Source organism: Bos taurus, chromosome 16, assembly GCF_002263795.3.
Source record: "Bos taurus isolate L1 Dominette 01449 registration number 42190680 breed Hereford chromosome 16, ARS-UCD2.0, whole genome shotgun sequence".
Lineage (NCBI taxonomy): Eukaryota > Metazoa > Chordata > Mammalia > Artiodactyla > Bovidae > Bos > Bos taurus.
The window spans coordinates 21,873,917-21,896,750 of record NC_037343.1 but is presented as its reverse complement, the minus strand read 5'-3'; the positions used below and the strand labels follow the sequence as shown (position 1 = coordinate 21,896,750).

Below are 22,834 nucleotides of genomic sequence, written 5' to 3'. Positions count from 1 at the left end.
TTGATTTAAAATGCTGTGTTAGTTTCAGGTGTACATAAAAGTGATTCAGTTATACATATATATGTATTGAGCTGGCCAAAAAAATCACTGGGGTTAAGATGTTATGGAAAAATCTGAACGAACTTTTTGCTCAACCCTATATATATATAGATAGATAGACATTCTTTTTCCGATTCTTTTCCCTTATATGCCATTACAAAATACTGAGCACAGTTCTCTGTGCTGTACGGTAGGTCTTTGTTATTTATCTATTTTATGGATAGTACTACAGGGTGGACAAGATAATTTATCAAGTCCTTTCCATCTCTAAAATTCTACACGACAAGGCACCAGAAAAGAAGCATTTGGAAAAATATCATTATTACATAGAAAAAGTCTTGGCTAATCTGGGCTGGGAACTCATGGCATCTACTCTGGGACCTGACTTCTGAATGAGACTTCATTCCTCATCAAAGTAACTTAATAAAATTTTGAGATTCTCATTTACTCTAGGTGATATTCAAAAAGACTTAGAGATACTGATTTTCAAATCACTGTCACATATATCCTCTTATGTTCTTCACATCTACTCTTGAGTTGGACATTATTATTTCAAAAAATAATTTTTATTCTTTTTACTGGTAAGAAACTGAGGTTCAAAGAAATTAAATGATTTTATAATTGTCATACAGTAGTGAATCAGATGGCACTAATGGTAAAGAACCCACCTGCCAATGCAGGAGATGAGACTTATGAACCATGGGTTTGATCCCTGGGTCAGGAAGATCCCCTGGAGGAGGGCATGGCAACCCACTCCAGTATTCTTGCCTGGAGAATTCTATGGACAGAGGAGCCTAGAGGGCTACAGTCCATAGGGTCGCACAGAGTCAGACATGACTGAAGCGACTTAGCAAGCAAGCAAGTGAATCACTCAGGCTTCCCTGGTGGCTCAGTGACAAAGAACCCGCCTGCCAATGCAGGAGATGTGGGTTCGATCTCTGATCCAGGAAAATCCCCTGGAGAAGGGAATGGCGCCCCACTCCAGTATTCTTGCCTGGGAAATCCCATGGACAGACAGCCTGACCGGCTACAGTCCATGGGGTCTCAAAGAGTCAGACATGACTTAGTGACTCAACAACGACAACACTGAATCACTCCACCAAAGCATCTACAGAAGTCCTCAGTGTTCTTTCTAGTATGATAGACCCTGATAGGGGTGATAACACATCCTTTTATCAGCTGGAGAACTGGGTCCCTGCACATTTTAACAATATCCGACACTTAGTAAGATTTTGATTCCACCTATTTATTCTTACAGATGTTAAGAACATAAAACAAAGAGAAAATTAAACAAAATTGTCCTCAAGTTGCTTACAGGCTAATTGGAAAGGCCAGACCTACTTGTCTAAACTCATCAGTATTGCTTTCTGAGTTCACCTACAGCCCGAATTTTTTCTCATCATTCAAAAGGGTTTCTCCAGCATCCATTTATGTGTGGTGACAAAAGGGCACGAGGCTATTGAGAATCCATGCAGTAAAACTATCAGCAGTTACAATTAGCAGCCCAAGAACGAAGAGACAAGTGAAGCCTGTACTTACCCTACTGTGCTGAGTGTCTGAGCTCCACAGATATGGGCATGCTCCAGCACAGAAGTTGGCATTGTACCCTTTAGGCTCATGAATCCATTTCCACCCAAGATCCCTCTTGAAATCAATGTAAAGTGGGCGTAGGCAACAATTATCCTGCACATTTCTGATAAAAGAAAGAGCAATGGAGATTTTAAAGCTGATTTCTGTCCCACTCCAGGTCCCTTATTCCAAACCAGAAAAATGACTCATTTGTATATTCAACAAATAAATATGAGCATTGGGGCTCCCTGGTGGCTCAGTTGGTAAAGAATCCCCAGGCAATGGGAGAGACCTGGGTTTGATTCTTGGTTTGAGAAGATCCCCTGGAGAAGGGAACAGCTACCACTCTAGTATTCTAGCCTGGAGAATTCCATGAACAGAAGAGCCTGGCAGGCTACAGTCCATGGAGTCACAAACAGTCAGACACAACTGAGTGATTTTCATACATACGTATATGAGCATATATCCCAGACAAGGTTTTAATGGTTGTACAGCAATCTCGACAGACTTTCAAAATGGGGTGTGATGGTGATTTGCCGGACTGCTTTCCCTTGTGAGTTCTATACTCTGACCCTCTTATCTGTGTCCTCAAAAACCAAACCCTTCCCTTGAAAGATGAGACACAGCAGAAAGGTGGCAGACTGAGACCAAGCCCCTTCCAACCTACAAAGCACAGTTTTGCCATCCAGCCTCTATTGCCTTTTACAACAGCTATTTACAGAGAACCATCTCAGGCATTTTCCTTTGAGAAAAAAATCCTTTATTTCATTTCCTGGCCCTGGATCTAGGGATAAACCAGAGATCAAGAAACACGGAGTCTTGCTTATTAGTGCAACCACTGGCTCTCGCAAACAAAAAACACCCTTTTCCTTGCACTTTATCAGTGACAACCTCTCACCACCCCATAGCTCACAACATAAAGAAAGAGCCTTTCTCCTACCAGGCTCACTAAGAAACCACAGAAGGACATTCACACTTTCCCTCCATGAACTCATGTAGGAATAGGAGATAAATTTATGCTACTCCCCCTTCTCCCGTATTCTGTAGCAAAAGACACAACAAATAGTACTTTTCTTCTATCTCTCTCACCACTGTTACTGTCTGTGAAGGAGATCTGACCATGGGTACCCTGCCAGGTGGAGTGGATGATAAAGAACCCGCCTGCCAATGCAGAAGATGTAAGAGATGAAGGTTCAGTCCCTAGTCGGGAAGATCCCCTGGAGGAGGGCACGGCAACCCACTGCAGAATCCTTGCCTGGAGAATCCCATGGACAGAGGAGCCTGGTGGGCTACAGTCCATAAGATCGCACAGAATCGGACACTACTGAGGCAATTTAGCATACACGCATGCCCGCATACCCTTCAGGGAGAGGAAAGGCTCCTACAGATGGCGAGTCTCCCAGTTAGGGAGCCGCCATCATGCTCCTCAAATAAACCTATCTTTGCTCTGGGGAGTCGAGAGTTCCTTTTCTCCTTCAGCCTCAAAGTGCTTCACAGAGACTTGGGGCGAGGGGTGGAACTCAAGGGGCTAGTTTTCTCCCTTCATAGTGGGTTCGTTGCTAAAGAACTGATGAAGACAGCATAGAAATAACTTTAAACCTCTGGTGTTACAAAATACGATGGCTCTATTTTTCTATCCCCGGCTTTAAGCAACGAGTTACAGTTCAAGTCCATTTTCAGTAAAACAAAGGCAAAGGCAGTACAGGAGTTAAACAGAAACACAATTCCTTTTTTGTTTTCTTTTTATTTCCTTTACCTAAAGCAATAGGCTGCATCCAGAGCGCGCTTCTTCCGCCGGTTGGACTGTTGGGACTCAAGTCTGTAGGAGGGCAACAACATTAGCAGGAGATGTGGGCTCTTCCCACTGTTTTTTTTCCTAGTGGACTTTATTGTTTTCTGATCACCACTGGTATAGGTAGAGGTGCCATCAATACCTTGAAAAAATGCATTCGGGTAATAAACATTTAGCTTTACCTTCATCAAGTAGAATCAGCCATACCTTTTTTCCCCCCTTTGTCTATTGTCACAAACAGCAGTGATGACCACACAGCAGCAGCAGCAGTTGGCTCACTCCCCACAGCAACGGACAGGACGAGTACCGGTGACAAGGAACACGGCTAAATGGGGCTCTTGTCAGAAGGCAGTTCAGTGTCCAAGGCAGGGCGAGTTGCTTATGAAAGTCACTACAGAAGGAGTCTTTGACCTCTAGTCCAAGGGCACTCTTTCTCAGTAGTTCAGTCAGTCCTCAGCGTAGGCTGTGCTCAAGCCTTCAACAACTGATGACACGGCTATAGAACATGCCTTGTCACCCGCTGGGTTCCTCTCTTCCTAGGACTGGTCAACTCAAAGACTTTCCTCATGAACCTAAACTGAGCCTTACACTAAACTGCAGTGAATGAGGTTCAAGTGAAACAGAAGTCACCCTTACCTAATGCTGTTTGGGGAAGCTGTGAAGAAAGGGCTTTTTCATTGATTTTTATGGCATCCTCAACACTTTCCTGATTCCATCTGAGATGGAGAAACCTGAGCTTCCCAGAGCATGCTCAAGAGACTGCCAGCTTAAGCATTTAATCTCTGTACTTCTCAAGAATCATGACTATGTTAGAGACTGAAATAAATCTCTAGACTTCTGGGAGGATTTTTCCATGAGCAAGGGCCACTGGAGGCTTCGGCCAAGGGATGGAGGTCCCCGGTGGGGTTAGTTAGGGAAGGGCGATCAGTTCCCTAACCTGGTGGTATGGAGTAAGTGCTACACCCGCAGTTGGTCCAGACTCTCTGCTCATCTCTCATCATCCAATGACTTGTTGTCTAGTGGAAGACATGACTTGAACCCTTAGCATCACCTCATCCCCTTTGACTTTTGGCTAATTTACTAAAAGGTGAGCAAGACTGGGGGAACAACTAACACTCTGTTCCGTGTTTACAAACTAATTATGAAAGTGTGATAAGGAAGCCACTTGGAATATTGGACATCAGCCAGAAAAGGGGGTGTGTTCTGACACAGATCAGGTTAGTTACAGAGGCTATGGCAGGAGGGGACATCCTTCTGTGAAATCCAGTGGTGGATTCCTGATGTTGGGTTTGGGAGCATTATCAATGGATGTCCTTGAATGCATGTTATCTTTTCTTCTATAACATTAGCATTGGAGGAGGAAATGGCAACCCACTCCAGTGTTCTTGCCTGGAGAATCCCAGAGACGGCGGGGCCTGGTAGGCTGCCGTCTATGGGGTCGCACAGAGTTGGACACGACTGAAGTGACTTAGCAGCAGCAGCAGCAGCATTGAGGGAATGCTGATCTGCTTAAATGAAGAATGAAGAGCTTAACAGGTTCTTTAAGAGTCTGGAAGGCTGGTAAGTCTGTCAATTAGTATTGCCAAGTCATCACCCAGCTTCGAGCAATGTAAACTGGAAACCAATCCCTTTCTGCCTTCACGTATCTTACCCCAGCCATAGCTTTGACCAAACAAATCTCATTTTCACACACAAACTGACCTCATTCCCCCAGATTATCGACAGAGGCCTTCCCTCCCCCACCTCCTTTGCCCAAGTTTCATTTACCTGCAAAGCGTGCTTCTAGTTCTTCACTTTTATTGGGGATGATGTAATTATTCGATGGTACAAAGGTGCAGCAGGGACAGTGTAAACTTATTTTAAATCCCAGGTTCCTGTCTGGAAAACATGAAGTCAAGGAGGTTATTTTTCTGTGCATCGAATACCTCTCCATCTGCCAGTGCTTTGCAAATAATTTAGGATCAGTGAACATCGAAGGAGGAAAACAGAAAGCAGTGGTCACCTTTATGGTGGAGCCATTCGTGAACAGCATCAGTGACGTCAAAGGAGAGCCATTCACCCTCTGCTCTGGTTTTCACGACTTTGCTGTCAATGTAGCGCTGGGTTGGAGATGTTAAATCTTTGGATTTGAGAATCTAAAGGAGGAAAGGGCAAGAGAAAAGCTCAGCTGGCATACTGACAGCAGGACTAAACCCAAACTATTAACAGTATCCCAATTCACTGTCTGAGGTGAGTCCCGCTCCAGTCTACCCAAGTACTGTCATCTCATGGGCATGGCCACATGCATAAAAAAGTAACACCAGGCCATATGCCATGAAAAATAGAGCTACTAAATCAGCCATGTGTTTTGATAAAGGTGACAGAAACCATAAAGCCAAGTGTCTCAAAGAAAGTGACAGTAATTATTTTCCTCTGCTGACACAAGCTTTGCAAGATTTCGGCCATAAATTCTATGCTATTAAGTTAATGGTTTTGTTGTTCTGCTTCCCGACTATATTTCGTATGGGGAGCTGGGATGTGGGGAGGGACCAGAGGACTGGTCCAGGTCAGAGGATCTGGGCTCACCCTTGGAAGGCTCTGAATATAAATCTTTTCAAATAAAGAGACAAAGGCCCTAATCTTGGTTCCTAAATCCACCACCATTTTAATAAAATATGGGACATGCCTCAACTTTGGAGGTAAGTCTCTAGCTGGGATTTTTACTCTCCCTGTGACTTGTTATGATTTATAAGGATATTCCACATCCCGCAGACAAAGAACGAATTTGGGCAGGAGCAGTCTGGCACGGTGTGGAGGGAGAGTCTGAAAGGAAATCAGCCTGAACACTAACAATTTAGAAAGATGCATTTATTTCAAATAAGTTAAGAGCAACTGCAGTCTGTTCTTGGGTTTCTATAGGAAGTGAGCATTTTAGGTTGCTTTTTTAAAAAACTTTCTGTCTGTCTTTAAATGATAGTGTTTTATGAACCAGTCAAACCACGACTCTAAGTCTCCAAGAACTATATTAAATCCCTACCCAAACCCATATCCTGCCTTTCCTCAGTACTTACAGGCTCAAGCCCTGTTCTTTATATTTATTTCATGAGACTGAGTCTAACCGTGATGTGGTTACTTCATGTATACATGTTTGGTCTCTGCAACAAGTTCATAAACCTTGCCAGGGCTGGGATCAGGTCATCAATTTGATATCATTTCAAAGCACAGCACTTGACTTAATCAATGTCTATTAATAGGACTGCCTGCATATCTAGAAGATTGATTTATCCTCCTTTAAACCTTGTAAAACAAAAACACATAGTGTTCCTACAGATTTTACAATGCATTTTCCTTCCATGTGTGCACATCACTGGTTTCAAGCAGTCCAACAACAGACACTTCCTAGGAAATTTGGCATTATAGTAGACTTTTTTTTTTTCTGGATTGTTGTTCAGTCACTAAGTTGTGTCCAACTCCCTGCAGCGCCTAGGACTGCACCATGTCAGGCTTCCCTGTCCTTCACTATGTCCCAGCATGTGCTCAAGTTCATGTACATTGAGTCAGTGATGCTATCTAACTATCTCATCTTCTGTTGCCTCCTTCTCCTTTTGCCTTTAACCTTTCCCAGCATCAGGGTCTTTTCTAATGAGTTGGCTCTTCGCATCAGGTGGCAAAGTATTAGAGCTTCTTCTGGATTAAGGAAGTACAAAATAGGGAGAAAATCATATAATTGGACTTCAGATGTCCTCATGAATCTTTAGACTAACCTTACTCTACAAGCCTGCCTCTCAAGTGCAACAAACCCCACTATGCGCAGAGAATCTAGAGGTAATCGTGATCCTACCATACACAAGAGATGCCCTTTGTGAACCAAAGGAAGAAAAGAAACATGATTTAAGGGCTGAGTACATGAGCCCTGAGTTTGGCACACATTATTTCATTTAATTTAATTCTGAAAACATTCCTGTCAGGTAGATGAAGGAAACCAAAACTCAGAGAGGTTGAATAAGTTGCCCAAAGCCTCACAGTGAACAAATGATTCAAAGCAATTCCAAGTTATTTTTCCAACTCTGATGCTGGATTCTTGAAGGCCAAAAGAGTTGTGAGAGCCCCCTTGGATCATGACTCACCCTTAACCCTTTCCAGATGACAGAAAATAGTCAATGACAGAGGCAAATATTTCTAATAAGATTATAGTAAATGTTGGTAGAAGATGAAAATATACCACATGGGACATATATGTAGTTAGTTAATGCTGACTTATCTATAACTTTCAAGATGCAACTTAACAGTTATATCCTCTGGAAATCAAACCTTGATTTGATTTCCTGCCTTGGAAATACTCCCAGTTGGGGAAATAAGACACTATCTATCCAATTCAGGAAAATCAGTACAATTCACGTAATAGTTGAGAAGACGTTTTCAGGCATTTCCATCCATCTCTGACTAAAAACGGTAACATTCCCAAAGCTCACCTTTCCAACTTTACATTTCTTCCTCTAGCTGACTTTCTATCATGATGTGTTATTTCATAATGCTTTGTGTACTTGCTTTGTTCCTAATTAACATGTGCATGCTAAGTCAGTTCAATCATGTCTGACTCTTTGTGACCCTATGGGTTGTAGCCCACCAGGCTCCTCTGTCCATGGCATTTTCCAGGCAAGAATACTGCAGTGGGTTGTCGTGCCCTCCTGCAGGGGGTCTTTCTGACCCAGGGACTGAACCCGTGTCTCTTATGTCTCCTGCACTGCAGGCAGATTCCTTACCACTACTGTTACCTTGCCGTTCTTATTCAGTCACTCAGTCGTGTCTGACTCTTTGCAACCCCACGGACTGCAGCACTCCAGGCTTCCCTGTCCTTCACCATCTCCTGGAGCTTGCTCAAACTCATGTCTATTGAGTCGGTTATGCCATCCAACCATCCCATCCTCTGTTTTCCCTGTCTCCTCCTGTCTTCAACCTTTCCCAGCATCAGGGTCTTTTCTAATGAGTCAGCTCTTTGCATCCAGTGGCCAAAGTACTGGAGTTTCAGCTTCAGCTTCAGCATCAGTCCTTCTAATGAATATTCAGGACTGATTTCCTTCAGGATTGACTGGTTTGATTTCCTTGCAGACCAAAGGATTCTCAAGAGTCTTCTCAAACACCACAGCTCAAAAGCATCAGTTCTTTGACTCTCAGCCTTCTTTATTGTCCAACTCTCTCTTCTGTACATGACTACTCAGAAAACCATAGCTTTGACTATATGAACCTTTGCTGGCAGAGTAATGTCTCTGCTTTTTAATACGCTGTCTAGGTTGGTCATAGCATTTCTTCGAAGAAGCAAACGTCTTTTAATTTCGTGGCTGCAGTCATCGTTTGCAGTGATTTTGGAGCCCAAGAAAATAAAGTCTGTCACTGTTTCCATTGTTTCCCCATCTATTTGCCATGAAGTGATGGGACCAGATGCCATGATCTTAGTTTTCTGAAGGTTGAGTGTTAAGCCAGCTTTTTCCCAGTGCCACCTGGGAAGCTCTAATTAGCATAGTGTATATCTTATTCATCTTCATATCCCTAACACTTAGATGTACTGTCTAGAACAAAACACATTGCTTTCATTGTTGAATTAATTACATCTGATAAAGATATATCTATCATATATCAAATATCTTCAATATGTATCTGTGAGATATATGTATATATCTCATAACTTAAGATATCATATATGTCTGTATACATATATGTGTGTGTGTATGTATATGTGGGCCTACCCTGGTAGCTCAGATGGTAAAGAATCTACCTGCAATGCAAAAGACCCAGGTTGGATCCCTGGGTTGGGAAGATCCCACAGAGAAGGGAATGGCCATCCACTGCAGTATTCTTGCCTGGAGAATTCCATGGACAGAGGAGCCTTGCAGGCTACAGTCCATTGGCCACAAACAGTTGGACAGGACTGAGCAACTAACACTTTCACTTTTCACATATGTGTATATATACAAATACACACAATCTCACTAAAAATACAGAATATTAAAAAAAATCATGACCACATTGACAACATGGGCAGAAAAAATGCACACTAGCAAATCTAATTAAACTTATCTTATAGAGAAGGTAAATCTAGATTATCTGGCTTTAAAATCAAATCAAGGAGGAGCAAAGAGATTCTGAATTTTTTTTCTTTTTAAATCTCATTAGAAGATAAGTGCTTCCTCAGCCACAGAACACTGGTATGTTCTGACATCGGACAACCTCATACTCTCACACAGGTGAAAGGTCCTCCATATCTTTTTACTAGTTCAAGAACAGGCCAATTCAAACCACCAAGAAAGACAGCTATTGAGCTACCAAATTCTGAAACAGAAAAGTGACTTCAGTCTTGTGGGTTTGTTGTCTTGAACTTTATGGCCAAGGAGTTCTTAAACCCACTTGTTGCAATTTAACTCCATTCTTTCTTATCCAGTCCTTAGTGGAAACAGGAAACAGCTGCTTTCCATCACTCATAGAATATCCCTCATATTCTTGGAGACTATTATTAAGTCCCCCTCAGCATGCTCAGTCTCCCTCTCTAAGCTAAATAAACCCAATTCCTTTAGACCATATTTTGAGGGCCAGTTTCCCAAACCTTTAATCACTTGGGTCACCAATAAGGATGGATGATGCTGTATAAAAGTACTCCTCCTACAGCTTAGGGGTTTAATTTCAGAACTGGCTAGAAAACCTTCTAATCACATCCCAAAGTCTCGAATCTTAACTTGAAAGGTATTTTCTAAGAATAGGCACACTCTCCCTGTTCCCTGTTTATCCTCCGTTTATCACCCACGCTAAATTAAGCTGTAAGGAAAGAAAATCAACCCACTGCTTTTATCAAGTAGAATTTTCTTAAATTCAAGAGTTGATACAAAAATGAGTACCTCGGTCAACTTCCCATTCTATTTAGCCTTTTCTGTCAGCCTTTCTTCTGCTAGTGTCCCAACAAGTGTATTGATATTAACAGTCCTGGATGGCTTTTTTTTCCTAGAATCACAATCGTTTCTAAATTCCTTTATACATTTTATCATAACAAAGATAATTTAGTTGAATGGTAAAAACTCTTTTAACTGGCTGCTGTTTTACTGTCCAGATTAACCAGTGTTCTCCATTTTTTCTGTAATAGGTATTGGCTGATGCCCACAGCACACTGGGATTCATTACTGGAAAGATACTCTCTAGTATGTTCCAAGGACTTCTGGTCTTACCAGTTGAGTGCTTAGAGAGTATCAATCGTATATCTTTCTAAGCCTGTTCAATATCAAGTTGAACATGATATTGTAATTATCCAAGTTCTTTAGATGTTCTAGAAACTGATGAAATACAGGACCAAATGTAAAGAAAGCTATGCTTCTGTGAGAACAGACCTGAATGCCTTAGAAAGTCTTCCCAAAACAAGTTTCTTTTAAAAAAAATTTTTTTGAAAAATAGTTTGGTGAGTCCTCAAAAAGGTAAACATGCAATTACCATATGATCTAGGAATTCTACTACTCCTAGATACATACCCAAAAGAATTCAAAATAGGGACTCAAATAAATACTTGTATACCAATGTTCATAGCAGCATTATTCACAATAGCAAAATGATAAAAACAACCCAAGTGTCTATCAACAGATATACAGATAAAGAAAATGCAGTCTACACATACAATAGAATACTACTCAGCCGTGAAAAGTAATGAAATGATGACATATTAAAACATGGATGAATCTTGAAAATTATGCTAAGTCAAATAAGCCAGACACAAAAGGACAAATATTATACAATTTCACTTACACAAGATACCTAGAATAGGCAAATTTATGAAGATATAAAGTAGGACAGAGGTGACCAGGGGCTGGGGGTAGCAGGAATGGAAAGTTATTTTTTATGGCACAGTTTCCATTTAGGATGATAAAAATTTTTCTATAAATGGATAGCGGTGATGGTTGGACAACACTGTGAATTTATTTGATGCCACTGAATTGTATACTCTAAAAAATGATTAAAAGTTAAATTCTATGTTAGGTGTATTTTACTGTGATAATTTTTTTCTAATTTTAGATGTGGGAGCGACAGCTATCAAATTTAAAAAAAAAACAATGTGTTAAAAATTTAGAAGGATCTTGCACTCTGTTCACTTAGCAGATGTCCTGAAATGAGTCTCTCCCTCAAAGAAACTAAAAACTAAAAATCATTGACAATGTGCTATGGATGTGGTTTAGGCAAAATAGTAGACATGGATTGGCAATTTGTTGTCATTGTTCAGTTGCTAAATCATGTCCAACTCTTTGTGACCCTATGGACTGTAGCCCGCCAGGCTCCTCGTTCATGGGGTTCTCCAGGGAGGAATATCGGAATGGGTTGCCATTTCCTTCTCCAGAGGATATTCCTGACCCAGGGATCTTATGTCTCTCATGTCTCCTGCACTGGCAGGCAGATTCTTTAATACTAAGCCACCTGGAAGCCCTGGATTGGCAACAGACAGAGCCATAGTCAAAGAAGAGGCGTTGGTCTTTTACAGAAAACTCAGCATTTACATTGTGTTAGGGTGTGTGTGTGTGAAACATATATATACACACACATATATACATTTTAAGTTAAAATAAAAGTTTACCTCCTGCCTTCCCAATTTTGTTTTTACAATTTTTTTTCTAAAGTTTTTGCTTTAACTGACTTTTTTCTTTAAATAACAGACCAACAACTGTTGTTGACTAAATTAGAAGAGAGTCTCTAATATATTAAAAATGAGATATAGCTGTCTCTTACTTAGCTACCACCCACAGCGATGCCTGAATGGTACCTTCATTATGTTATTGATATATACACATTATCTGTAATATGTGTAAAATGCCCACGTACTATCTTTGGCAAAGCTCTCAGTTCTTCCCTAAATTATAAAACTCCTTGCACAAAAGGATCCATTCATCCCTCTGACACTGGAAACCAGCCAATCAGGGAGTGGAGAGAGGCAAAAGTCACCAATGTTACCCAATAGTTTAGGAGCAAGGAAAAAAAGAAGAAATAGAACTCTAGATGCAGAATTATAGCCAGAGGAAATCTTAGTCTTAAAGGAAAAATGATGTAAATCAATTCAGGATTTGGCTTAGAACCCGAAGAAGACACCTCTTCCATTCCTATGAAACATTGCAAAGAGTTATAAGAAAGCACTGGGAATTCTACTTTACTTTCCATATTCAGACATCAATAGATCTATAGAAAAACCTAGGGGCCCATTCAATCAGACTTTTAATGGAAAGAGAGATTTAATCATAGGAGAGAAAAACAAAAATGAGGTTATCTAGTATGGGCCCATCTTGTTCCTTTTTAATTTTTTTTATGTTTCTTTCTTTTTTTAATTAATTTTTATAGGAGTATAATTGCTTTCAATGTTGTGTTAGTTTCTACCACATAATAAAATGAATCAGCTATATGTGTGTGTGGTTATTTTTTGGATTGCCTTCCCATTTTGGTCACCACAGAGCACTGAGTGGGTTTCTATAAGCTATACAGTGGGTTCTCATTACTTATCTATTTTAAACATAGTATTGTATATATTTCAATCCCAATTTCCCAATCCATTCCACTCTCCTTCCCTCCTTAGTATGAAGAACAATATGAAGGTTCCTTTAAAAATAGAACTACCATATGACCCAGCAATCCCACTACTGGGCATATACGCAGAGAAAAACATAATTTAAAAATACACATGTACCACATGTCCATTGACAGAGGAATGGACAAAGAAGATGTGGTACATACATACAAAGAAATATTACTCAGCCATAAAAAGGAACAAAATTGGTTCATTTGTAGAGACATGGATGGACTTTTTAAATGTTTTTAATGTGCATGCGTGCTAAGTTGCTTCAGTCACGTCCGACTCTGTGCAACCTGTCCACGGGATTCTCCAGGCAAGAATACTGGAGTGGCTTGCCATGCCCTCCTCCAAGGGATCTTCCCAACTCAGGGATCAAACCTGCAGCTCATGTCTCCTGCATTGGTAGGCAGGTTCTTTACCACTAGTGCCACCTGGGAAGCCTGATATTTAATGTACTTAAGGTTTAAATGCATTTCAGTGTTTAAAACGTTTGCTGTGGCACGTATTGGCATGCACAGAGTGACGAGGCAATGCCAAATTAAACCTTCATTCTGCTGGCTCCAAGCACCAATCTCTTAGATCTACCTCACCTTGAGTCACTAATCTCTGTGTCATGAAATACAAGCGTCAGAGAGGCACTCAGAGGCCATCTCTCCAAACCAAAACAATTCATACTCTAACATCTCTGTCTTGATCTGAAGACCTCTCATGACAGTGAACTTGCTACTTGTTGAGGAAGATCATCCCTCTTTTGGCCAACTGGTAGGTTGAAATTTTTCTTCATCTTGAACTTAAAATTTCCATCAACTCGTCTTAGTTAATAACAGTACCATTGGTTCATCATCATACAATTATGCTAGTTTTTCAAATATTGAAACATTGTCACATTTCTCAGTCTTCACAGACACCTGTGAAGTGGACATTCTAGCCCTTATCATCTAAGTACTACAGCTGGAGGAGAAAAAGCCTGAGGGACTTACCTGGATTGCCAACACCTTGCAGAAAAAGCCTGGAAACATCTTGCCCTGTTCATACCAGTGGAGGGGGCTTTCCAACACTGTATGTTTTCTGCCCTCTGGAACAAGATGTCAAGTTCTCTTTCTTCTCTCTGTCAGCCCCCCATCATAGGAGGGGGCTTTCCTCAACTTCTTCCTTCGAGACAAGGTTTGTGGAGCTCTGCCATCCTTGTCAAACCCCTTTTCAATATCCCTCTGAAAATCAGTTCCTCAACAAACTCCAGGTACAGTCTAGTGCAATATGGCAAATATAGAGAATATGCCAAATGGGGAGGGGGCTGCCTCTTGCTTCCCTTGTTCTGGTCACTATTTCCAATGCCAGCTCTTTATTTTTGGCAGCAGCCACATCACACCACTGAATCTAAACTTTTCGTAAAATAAAACCTTTGTTCTTACACAAACCATTAAGTCAGATTTTCCACCCCAAGTCCTTTCTGGAATGACATTGAATAAAGACAAAGAAATGAAAGAAGGCAGAGAAGAAGGTTGGTTTTTCTAGCCAGTGGTTCTTCAACTTCAGCCTGCATTGACACAACTAGAGGGCTTATTAAAACATCTCTAGAGCTTCTGATTTAATAGGGATAAAAGGGGCACAAGAACTTGTATTTCTAACATCTTCCTTGGTGATGCACCAGCTGCTGGTCTCGGGACTACTCAGAAAACTACCGTTCTAGTATATACTGCTGCTGCTGCTAAGTCGCTTCAGTCGTGTCCGACTCTTTGCGACCCCATAGACGGCAGCCCACCAGGCTTCCCCGTCCCTGGGATTCTCCAGGCAAGAACACTGGAGTGGGTTGCCATTTCCTTCTCCAATGCATGAAAGTGAAAAGTGAAAGTGAAGTCACTCAGTCGTGTCCGACTCTAGCGACCCCATGGACTGCAGGTTTAGAGAGAGAGGTTTAGAGAGAGATTAAGCTATTTGCCCCTATCTCCCAGCTCCACTAGGCTCCTCCATCCATGGGATTTTCTAGGCAAAAGTACCGGAGTGGGGTAACTGACACAGTTCATTTTTGAATCTAAATGCAAATTAGACATATGTCTCCAGTAACTTTGCAGCTCTTTTTTGACCTGGGTTTTTAGCACTTTAGAATTTCTCTGAACCTTAACTCTGCTATTCAGCATCTCAACTATCCTTGCCACAGTACCAGTCACTATGCATCCAATATATTCATCGGGTTGATGAAGACATTCCATACCCTCTGTAGTTCCTTAGGTTTCTTTGAAAAACCCATGGAGTTTGCCAAGTGCCTTTGGAAATCATTAGTGTAGGGAAAAGGTTCATACACTAGGCTTTGAAGCCAGGCAAACATAAACCATCACTTGCTGAGTATGATGAACTCTAGGTCCACCCATGTTGCTGCAAATGGCACTATTTCACTCTTTTCTGGCTGAGTAATATTCCACTGTACATATCTTGTGTATATTATTGTATATATCATTGTACCACATCTTCTTTATCCATTCATGTATCAATGTTAACTTAGGTTCTTCCATGTCTTAGCTATTGTAAATAGTGCCACTATGAACACTGAGATGCACGTATCTTTTCCAATTAGAATTTTCTCTGTATATATACCCAAGAGTGGGATTGTAGGATCATATGATAGCTCTATTTTTAGTTTTTTAAGGAGCCTCCATACTGTTCTCTATAGCTGCTGTGCCAATTTACATTCCCAACAGTGTAGGAGGATTCCTTTCTCTCCACACTCTGTCTAGCATTTGTTATTTGTAAATTTTTTCATGATGGCCATTCTAATGGCCATCAGTGTTAAGTGATGCCTCACTGTAGTTCTGACTTGCATTTCTATATTAATAATAATTGGAGATGTTGCACATCTTTTCACGTGCACACGGCTGTCCTCTTAGAAGGATACTGCCCATATAAAATTAGAAGCCTACCCTATTCCGGTATAACCTCATGTTAACTAATTACATCTGCAATGCACCTATTTCCAAATAAGGTCACTTTCTGAAGTGCTGAGGGTCAGGATGCCTATGTATCTATTTTGAAGGGATATAATTCAACTTATAACAGTAGATGCTCATACATTACACACGGTTGGCTATTTTCGGGTGCTCAGTCTGATTAGGAAGTTCTTCAAAGCAAAAATCACTTTCTTATTCTTCCAAAGAGTATTTTCCACTGCAGTTTACATGGTCCAACTTCAGTAAATTCTTATTGACTAACAGACTTCATTAGAAAGACATATATGATCAAGTGACATATAAGCCCCTGAACAATCAATCTTTTAGAAGTGATAGAAACTACTTCTCAGAATTTCATACATACATATGACACACACTTCACAGAGACTTCATAGATAGACATCTGTATCTATATATCTTTATCTCTATCTAACTATGATGACAAAGAATCACCAGACAATGTAAATAATTTTGTACTGCATTTTACCTTACTTAATATATTTCATTGTAGGAATGAAAATGATGACAAAAAGCAAGAGAGCTGAATTTCCATGTAATAGAAAGTGGAGTCTTAGAGCAGAATTGGATAAAGACTTCTCTTCCATGAGGCATAAACATAACCCCCCAGCCCCGTTTAACTGCAGCCTCCTTGAGCAACGCTGGGTCACCTTGTGGGTATCTAACAAGCTTACATACTGCATGAATCTTTTGAAAAGTGGCCTAACAGACCCAGTTCTTTGCCTCCTTCTCTCATCACCACATCCTGTAATTGCCATGGCTCTCCAGTGACTGTATCCCTCTAGGGGGTTGTAAGGAATTTGTTCTTCGTAAGAGCTTCATGAGATCCTGTATAGTAGAAGCCTACAGAATGCACATCAACTTTGAAAGGAAGACTCACCTGACAACACAGTCTCTTTGGAGCAGAGAAATCTACATTATTATGTCTAACATTAACTCTTTCTCTTTACTGACCAAAGTAATGAAATTAAAAGACACTTACTCCTTGGAAGGAAAGTTATGACCAACCTAGATAGCATTCAAAAGCAGAGACATTACTTTGCCAACAAAGGTTCGTCTAGTCAAGGCTATGTTTTTTCCTGTGGTCATGTATGGATGTGAGAGTTGGACTGTGAAGAAGGCTGAGCGCCAAAGAATTGATGCTTTTGAACTGTGGTGTTGGAGAAGACTCTTGAGAGTCCCTTGGACTGCAAGGAGATCCAACCAGTCCATTCTGAAGGAGTTCAGCCCTGGGATTACTTTGGAAGGAATGATGCTAAAGCTGAAACTCCAGTACTTTGGCCACGTCATGCGAAGAGTTGACTCATTGGAAAAGACTCTGATGCTGGGAGGGATTGGGGGCAAGAGGAGAAGGGGACGACAGAGGATGAGATGGCTGGATGGCATCACTGACTTGATGGACGTGAGTCTGAGTGAATTCTGGGAGTTGGTGAAGGACAGGGAGGCCTGGCGTGCTGCGATTCATGGGGTCACAAAGAGTCGGACACGACTGAGCGACTGAACTGAACTGAACTGAATGCACATTGATAGGCTACTATGTTATACAGATCCAAGTGCAAGTAATAACGTATGGCATACAGAGGGCTTCAATGACCTTTATGGAAATGATACTTGCAAGCTACACATATACACACACACCACACAAATGTACATCCACACATATATACACACACATACATACACGTACACAATATATTAATATATACACAGATACGTGCTTAGTTGTTCATTTGTGTCCGACTCTTTGCAACCCCATGGACTGTAGCTCGCCAGAATCCTCTGTCCATGGGGAGTCTCCAAGCAAGAATACTGGAGTGAGTTGCCATTTCTTTCTCCTGAGGATCTTCCCAACCCAGGGAATGAACTCAGGTCTCCTGCATTGCAGGCCGATTCTTTACCATCTGAGCCACCAGGGAAGCCCAAAAATACTGGAGTGGGTAGCCTATCCCTTTTCCAGGGAATCTTCCAGACCCAGGAATCGAACCAGGGTCTCCTGCATTGCAGGCAGATTCTTTACCAGTTGAGTTACCAGGGAAGCCCATACACACACATACATATAAATACACACACACACAGAGGGAAGCCTCTCCTTTCTGATGGAAACACCTCATAATTCCCTATTGTTTCCTTCACTTTTTTCCAGTCTCCATACACAGGCCTTTGTGCTGACTGCACATCTGTATAAACAAGCAAATGAATCTCTATAGGTCTGGGGGATGAAGGAGTCCTTTGTGGAAATGGAAAGTCTCTGATGCTCTGCAGCTCAACAGCATTCACAAGACCATTGGATGTAAATCACACAACAGAGAAAACGATTCAAGCAGTCACAAGTCACATCCTCACAGGCAAGGAAAGAGGCACGTGCCTTCCACCCATCAGTGATGGAATCTGAAGGGCAACAAAGTCAAGACCATAGTTCTACTTGGTCCCTGGGGCCAAACCACAGAGCTCAGTACCGAGGGTGCTGATAATGACCAGGTTGCTTCCTACCATGGGGTGAATGAGTCCCGCCAACAAAACTTCAAGCTCTCTCAGGCCACATCTTCATTTCCTCATTCAATTTCCCCTTCCAATCCTGCTGCAACTCCACACGAACACACACATACTTGGGGAACACACTTCCAACCCCCTTCTCCTTCTTCCTGGCTCCCAACAACCCATGTGACCTGTACTATAATTCAAGTCCCAGCTCACATTCAGCTGAGCCCTTTAATTTAGGGGGTGTGACTCTAAAGTAAGGAGTCTAAAAAAAACAAAGAGCCTGTCTTTTCTACTGTGTTGATGGGTTACCCAAGAGTATCAGTTTCACTAATTTATTATATGCATATGCATGTATTTTATCTACATGGTTATTATTCACTTACCAGAAGTAGCTCTGAATAAGTAACAGAAAATGGGTAGCTATCCATGTTTCTTTCTTCATAAACAGCTACACGGCTATGGTTAGAACAAATCTAGCAGAATTTCCAAATCCAAATAAATGATGTTTCTCAAGAGTCCCCTGATGATGTTACAAGCAGTAACATCTTATTTCCACAGTGTTCCTTGTACTTAAATCTTATTTTGAAATGTTCCTTCAGTGTATTCAAAGACGTTTGTCGAGCATACATATGCACTAGGTGCTGATCTGGGAGTTTACCCCCAGAGGTACAGACAAGATCATAAATAAGATGAAGAAGAGAAGATCAAGTGTACCACAGGGCATGGGTATGGAGGAGAAACAAACAGTGAAGAAAGGGGATGGTACATGTTAGGAAGAGGGACTTTAGACATCACACAGGGTGGCCAGGGAAGTCTCTGAGTGAGTGACATTTGAAGAAAAATCTGAAGGAACGATGAGAGAGAGGCTTCTGGGAAGCAGTAAAGAGCATTGTGGGTGGAAGGAACAGCAGCTGCAGACGTGAGGAGGAGGTGAGCCCAGGGTGAGAAGCAGCAAAGAAGGAAGGACGAAGAACCCCCTGAGTGGAACCAGTCATGGCTGGGGGACGAGTGAGCAATGGGTAAGGGACGGCCTCATGAGGCACAAGAAGGCTGTTGGCTCTTACACAGAGTGAGGTGAGAAGCCGTGACAGGGCTCTGGGCAGGAGATTTGGATCTAAGCAACCTCTTGGGAGAAATCAGCCCCACTGCTGTGTTGCAAATGGCCTTGAACAGGGCTAGGGTACAAACAGCGAGATGAGGCCATTACAAAAGTCCAAGTCCTGGGACCAGTGTAGTAGAGGCAGAGAAGTTAGAAGTGGTTGGATTTGGGATCCATCCTTTAAACACTTTAAATCACATAGGAAAATCAACTTAGCTATTTTTATTTTGGACTTAAACTTTGTTGGCTGGGACCTCCCTGGTGGTCCAGTGGTTAAAAAAAAAAAAAACCTGCCTTCCAGCGCAGGGAATGCAGGTTTGATCCCTGGTCAGGGAACTAAGAGTCCACATGCTGCAGAGCAACTCAGTCCATGCGCTACAACCACAGAGCCCATGGACTGCAGCTACTGAGCCCCACGTGCTCCAGATCCCATGCCCTGCAACCAGAGAAGCCTGGAGGTTGCAGTGAAGACCCAGCACAGCCAAAAACAGAAAGTGTGGAAATACTGAAACAAAACAAATTTCTCAAAAATAAAAAAAAAACCTGGCCGTTTTTGGCCATTTTCAAGAATCAACAGGATTTTCAAAAATATAGATTCGTCCCCATTGAAAGAATTTACGGTTCAGTATTTGTAGGTTCTAAACACAGTTCTAAAGCAAAAGTTCCTCCAAATATTCTGATTATTGTTGCTACCAGGAAATAAACATATATCCTTCTTTGGAACAATTTTTGCCCTGGTGGAGTTACAGAAAAATTGGCATACAATTATAAGATGAAAATAAAACTACTGAAGTCAACACAGGAAGCAGGTATCAAGCCTATTTGTGCGGTGGTGAGGCAGAGGTACAAAGATATCCTCACTGGGGTTGGTCATTCTGTAATGGTTTCTTCAAAAAGAAAAGCCAGACACATTACAGAGTCAACTCATCAGAGCTGTGTCAGAGTCCTGATAAAGCAAATATCCAGAACGCTAACACCTCGGCTGTTCCCATAATCCTGCTCTGCTCTGCTGATCCCCGGAAATGGGTCAGAGGAGACCTCGTCCAACCAGAGATGAATGACATCATCCAACCAGAGATGACTGACATCATCGAGGAGTAGTTTTACGATCACAAACCCACTCTAGGGGAAATATAAACAAGTTCTAGATGACAAGCAAAACCCCGATGAAAATAATCCACTCCTGACACAGCCAATGTGCCAGACACTCTATAGTGGCGTTCTCTTCACACCAACTCATTAGACAAGAACTGTATCTCCATTGGATGATGAAAAACTGAGGCTCAGAGAGATAAGTGATTTGTAAGAGCAGAAAACTAATATTAGTAAACAAAAAAAGGTAAATGATGAAACCAGGGCTGACTGGCTGCAATGTTCCTTTTCTTTCCCACCCAGAGCTACTCACCAGCAATTGAATGAGACCACCACCTGCAGAGTGAGTTGAAAATATTATTTAAGGAAGTCCTGAAGCAAACTCGTGGGACAGCCACTGCACACCCAGGACTTGGAGAGCTAGGGTCTAAGGTGAGTGTTCTCATTACTAAGAGATTTTGAAAAGATTGCAAATGTAAGAGATGGTTTCTCATAAAAGTTCAAAATCAGTGCTTTGGGAATAACAATAATACTAACCATTGAGTAGACTCATTGTGCTAGGAATTTCCATGCATTTGCTCACGCCTTACAAAATCCTGGCCAACGAGGTGTTTTTATTTACTTTTAACAGATAGAGGAATCATTTCGGTGCTGTGCCTTTCTCAGATTCCCCAAAGTCACACTTGGAACCCACATTGGCCCAACGCTGAAGCCTGTGATCCTCCTACCAGTAGGATAAAGTGAGCAACAGCACAGCATCTGGAGCTAGGCCATCTGGGTTCAAATCCTGGCCCTGTCTCTTCCAAGTTGTGTGGCCTGGACAAGTTGCTCAACTTCTCTGTGCCTCCGTTTCCTCATTTGTAAAATTAAGGTAATAATAGGATTATTATAGTGATTAAATGAATCAATCATTATAAAGCACTTAAAATAATCCCTGCACATGGTTAGTAATGCATATGTCAGTGATAATTATCAACATGGTTACTGAGCCGCATTATGCAAAAGAACAGAGAATTATTAGTTACAATTGCATGATTATATAGTGGGGAAGGGCGGCTGTTTGCACCACTTTTGGGGTCCTGTCTGCTCACAGGGTTCCTAGACTCTGGGTAACGTCATAACTTAATGCAAATGATAACGATCCAATTTCCTTACGAGGCGAGCATGTCATTCGATCAGTTTGCAAAAACCTGAGGTATTAATAGCCTTGTGCAAACAAAGTGTTTATTATACCTCATGGCTTTTTTTTTTAAGTGGGTTACTATACCGCGTGTGTCTCCAATGTGGCGCCAGAGTTAGGATCAATATTAAGGGGATTGTATGCTGTAAAATTCTGGACAACAGGAGCATAGTATAACTTTTTTTTTCAGTGGCACTTTTTGCAAGTCTAATTTAACAGACAGTCAGTTTTCTTGGCTGACCTCTTTATATTTTATAAACCCTTGGGCAATATGAGAACTGAAAGCTGAACTGTGTGTGTGTGTGTGTGTGTGTGTGTGTGTGTATGTGAGCGTGTGTGTGTGTGCAGCACGATGGCACATATGCGCGTGTGCACATGCATGGGTCTGGGATCAGGAAAAGGGTGCAGTTTTCATTAACCCCACTGAGTACTCTGGTCCTTGCAATGACAAGAACCTCATCCTTCACTCTGCAGTTTTGTTGTTGTTCAGTCAGTCAAGTTGTGTCTGACTCTTTGTGACCCAATGGACTGTAGTGCGCCAGGCTTCCCTGTTCTCCACTACCTCCCCGAGTTTGCTCAAGTTCATGTCCAATTAGTTGGTGATACCATCTAACCATCTCATCCTCTGCTGCCCTCTTCTTTTGCCTTCAATCTTTCCCAGCATCAGGGTCTTTTCCAATGAGTCAACTCTTCTTCACATCAGGTGGTCAAATTATTGTAGCTTCAGTTTAGCATCAGTCCTGCAAGTGAATATTCAGGGCTGAACTGCAGCTTTAGAATCCCTTAAAAAGCAAGTGGAGGCCATCTACTTTGAATTTTCACTGTAAAGCCTTAGGGGTGTGCATAGTTTAAAATCTTTCTCAGAGAAGAGATATGATGTTTATTTAAAGTGGTGGGTGATTCACTCCTTCCCACTAAAATCTTCGTTTATTTATTTTGCTCCATAACCATCAAGTCACGCTTTCACCTGCAACTCTGAAAAGTCATTTCATGTGTATTGTACAGTTTGAAGCCAGAGATAAATGGATGTGACTTAGATTTAGCCACTGTTTTTGTATTG

The 22,834-nt window shown here is 41.6% G+C and overlaps 1 protein-coding gene across 6 annotated transcripts in view; it reads right to left on the bottom strand.

Moving 5' to 3' along the window:
* The window catches only part of TGFB2 (transforming growth factor beta 2), a 94,436-nt gene that overhangs the window by 5,658 nt on the left and 65,944 nt on the right, over window positions 1-22,834 (bottom strand). For 3 of the 6 annotated variants that reach the window (XM_005216784.5, XM_010813094.4, NM_001113252.1), the window contains 4 exons: window positions 5,403-5,535; window positions 5,168-5,278; window positions 3,365-3,542; window positions 1,579-1,732 (listed from right to left, as the gene is read on the bottom strand). In XM_005216784.5, the coding sequence (XP_005216841.1) occupies window positions 1,579-1,732; window positions 3,365-3,542; window positions 5,168-5,278; window positions 5,403-5,535 (576 nt within the window). The remainder of the gene's footprint in view (window positions 1-1,578; window positions 1,733-3,364; window positions 3,543-5,167; window positions 5,279-5,402; window positions 5,536-22,834) is intronic. The other 3 variants (XM_005216785.5, XM_024976323.2, XM_010813095.4) reach the window with 1 other exon arrangement.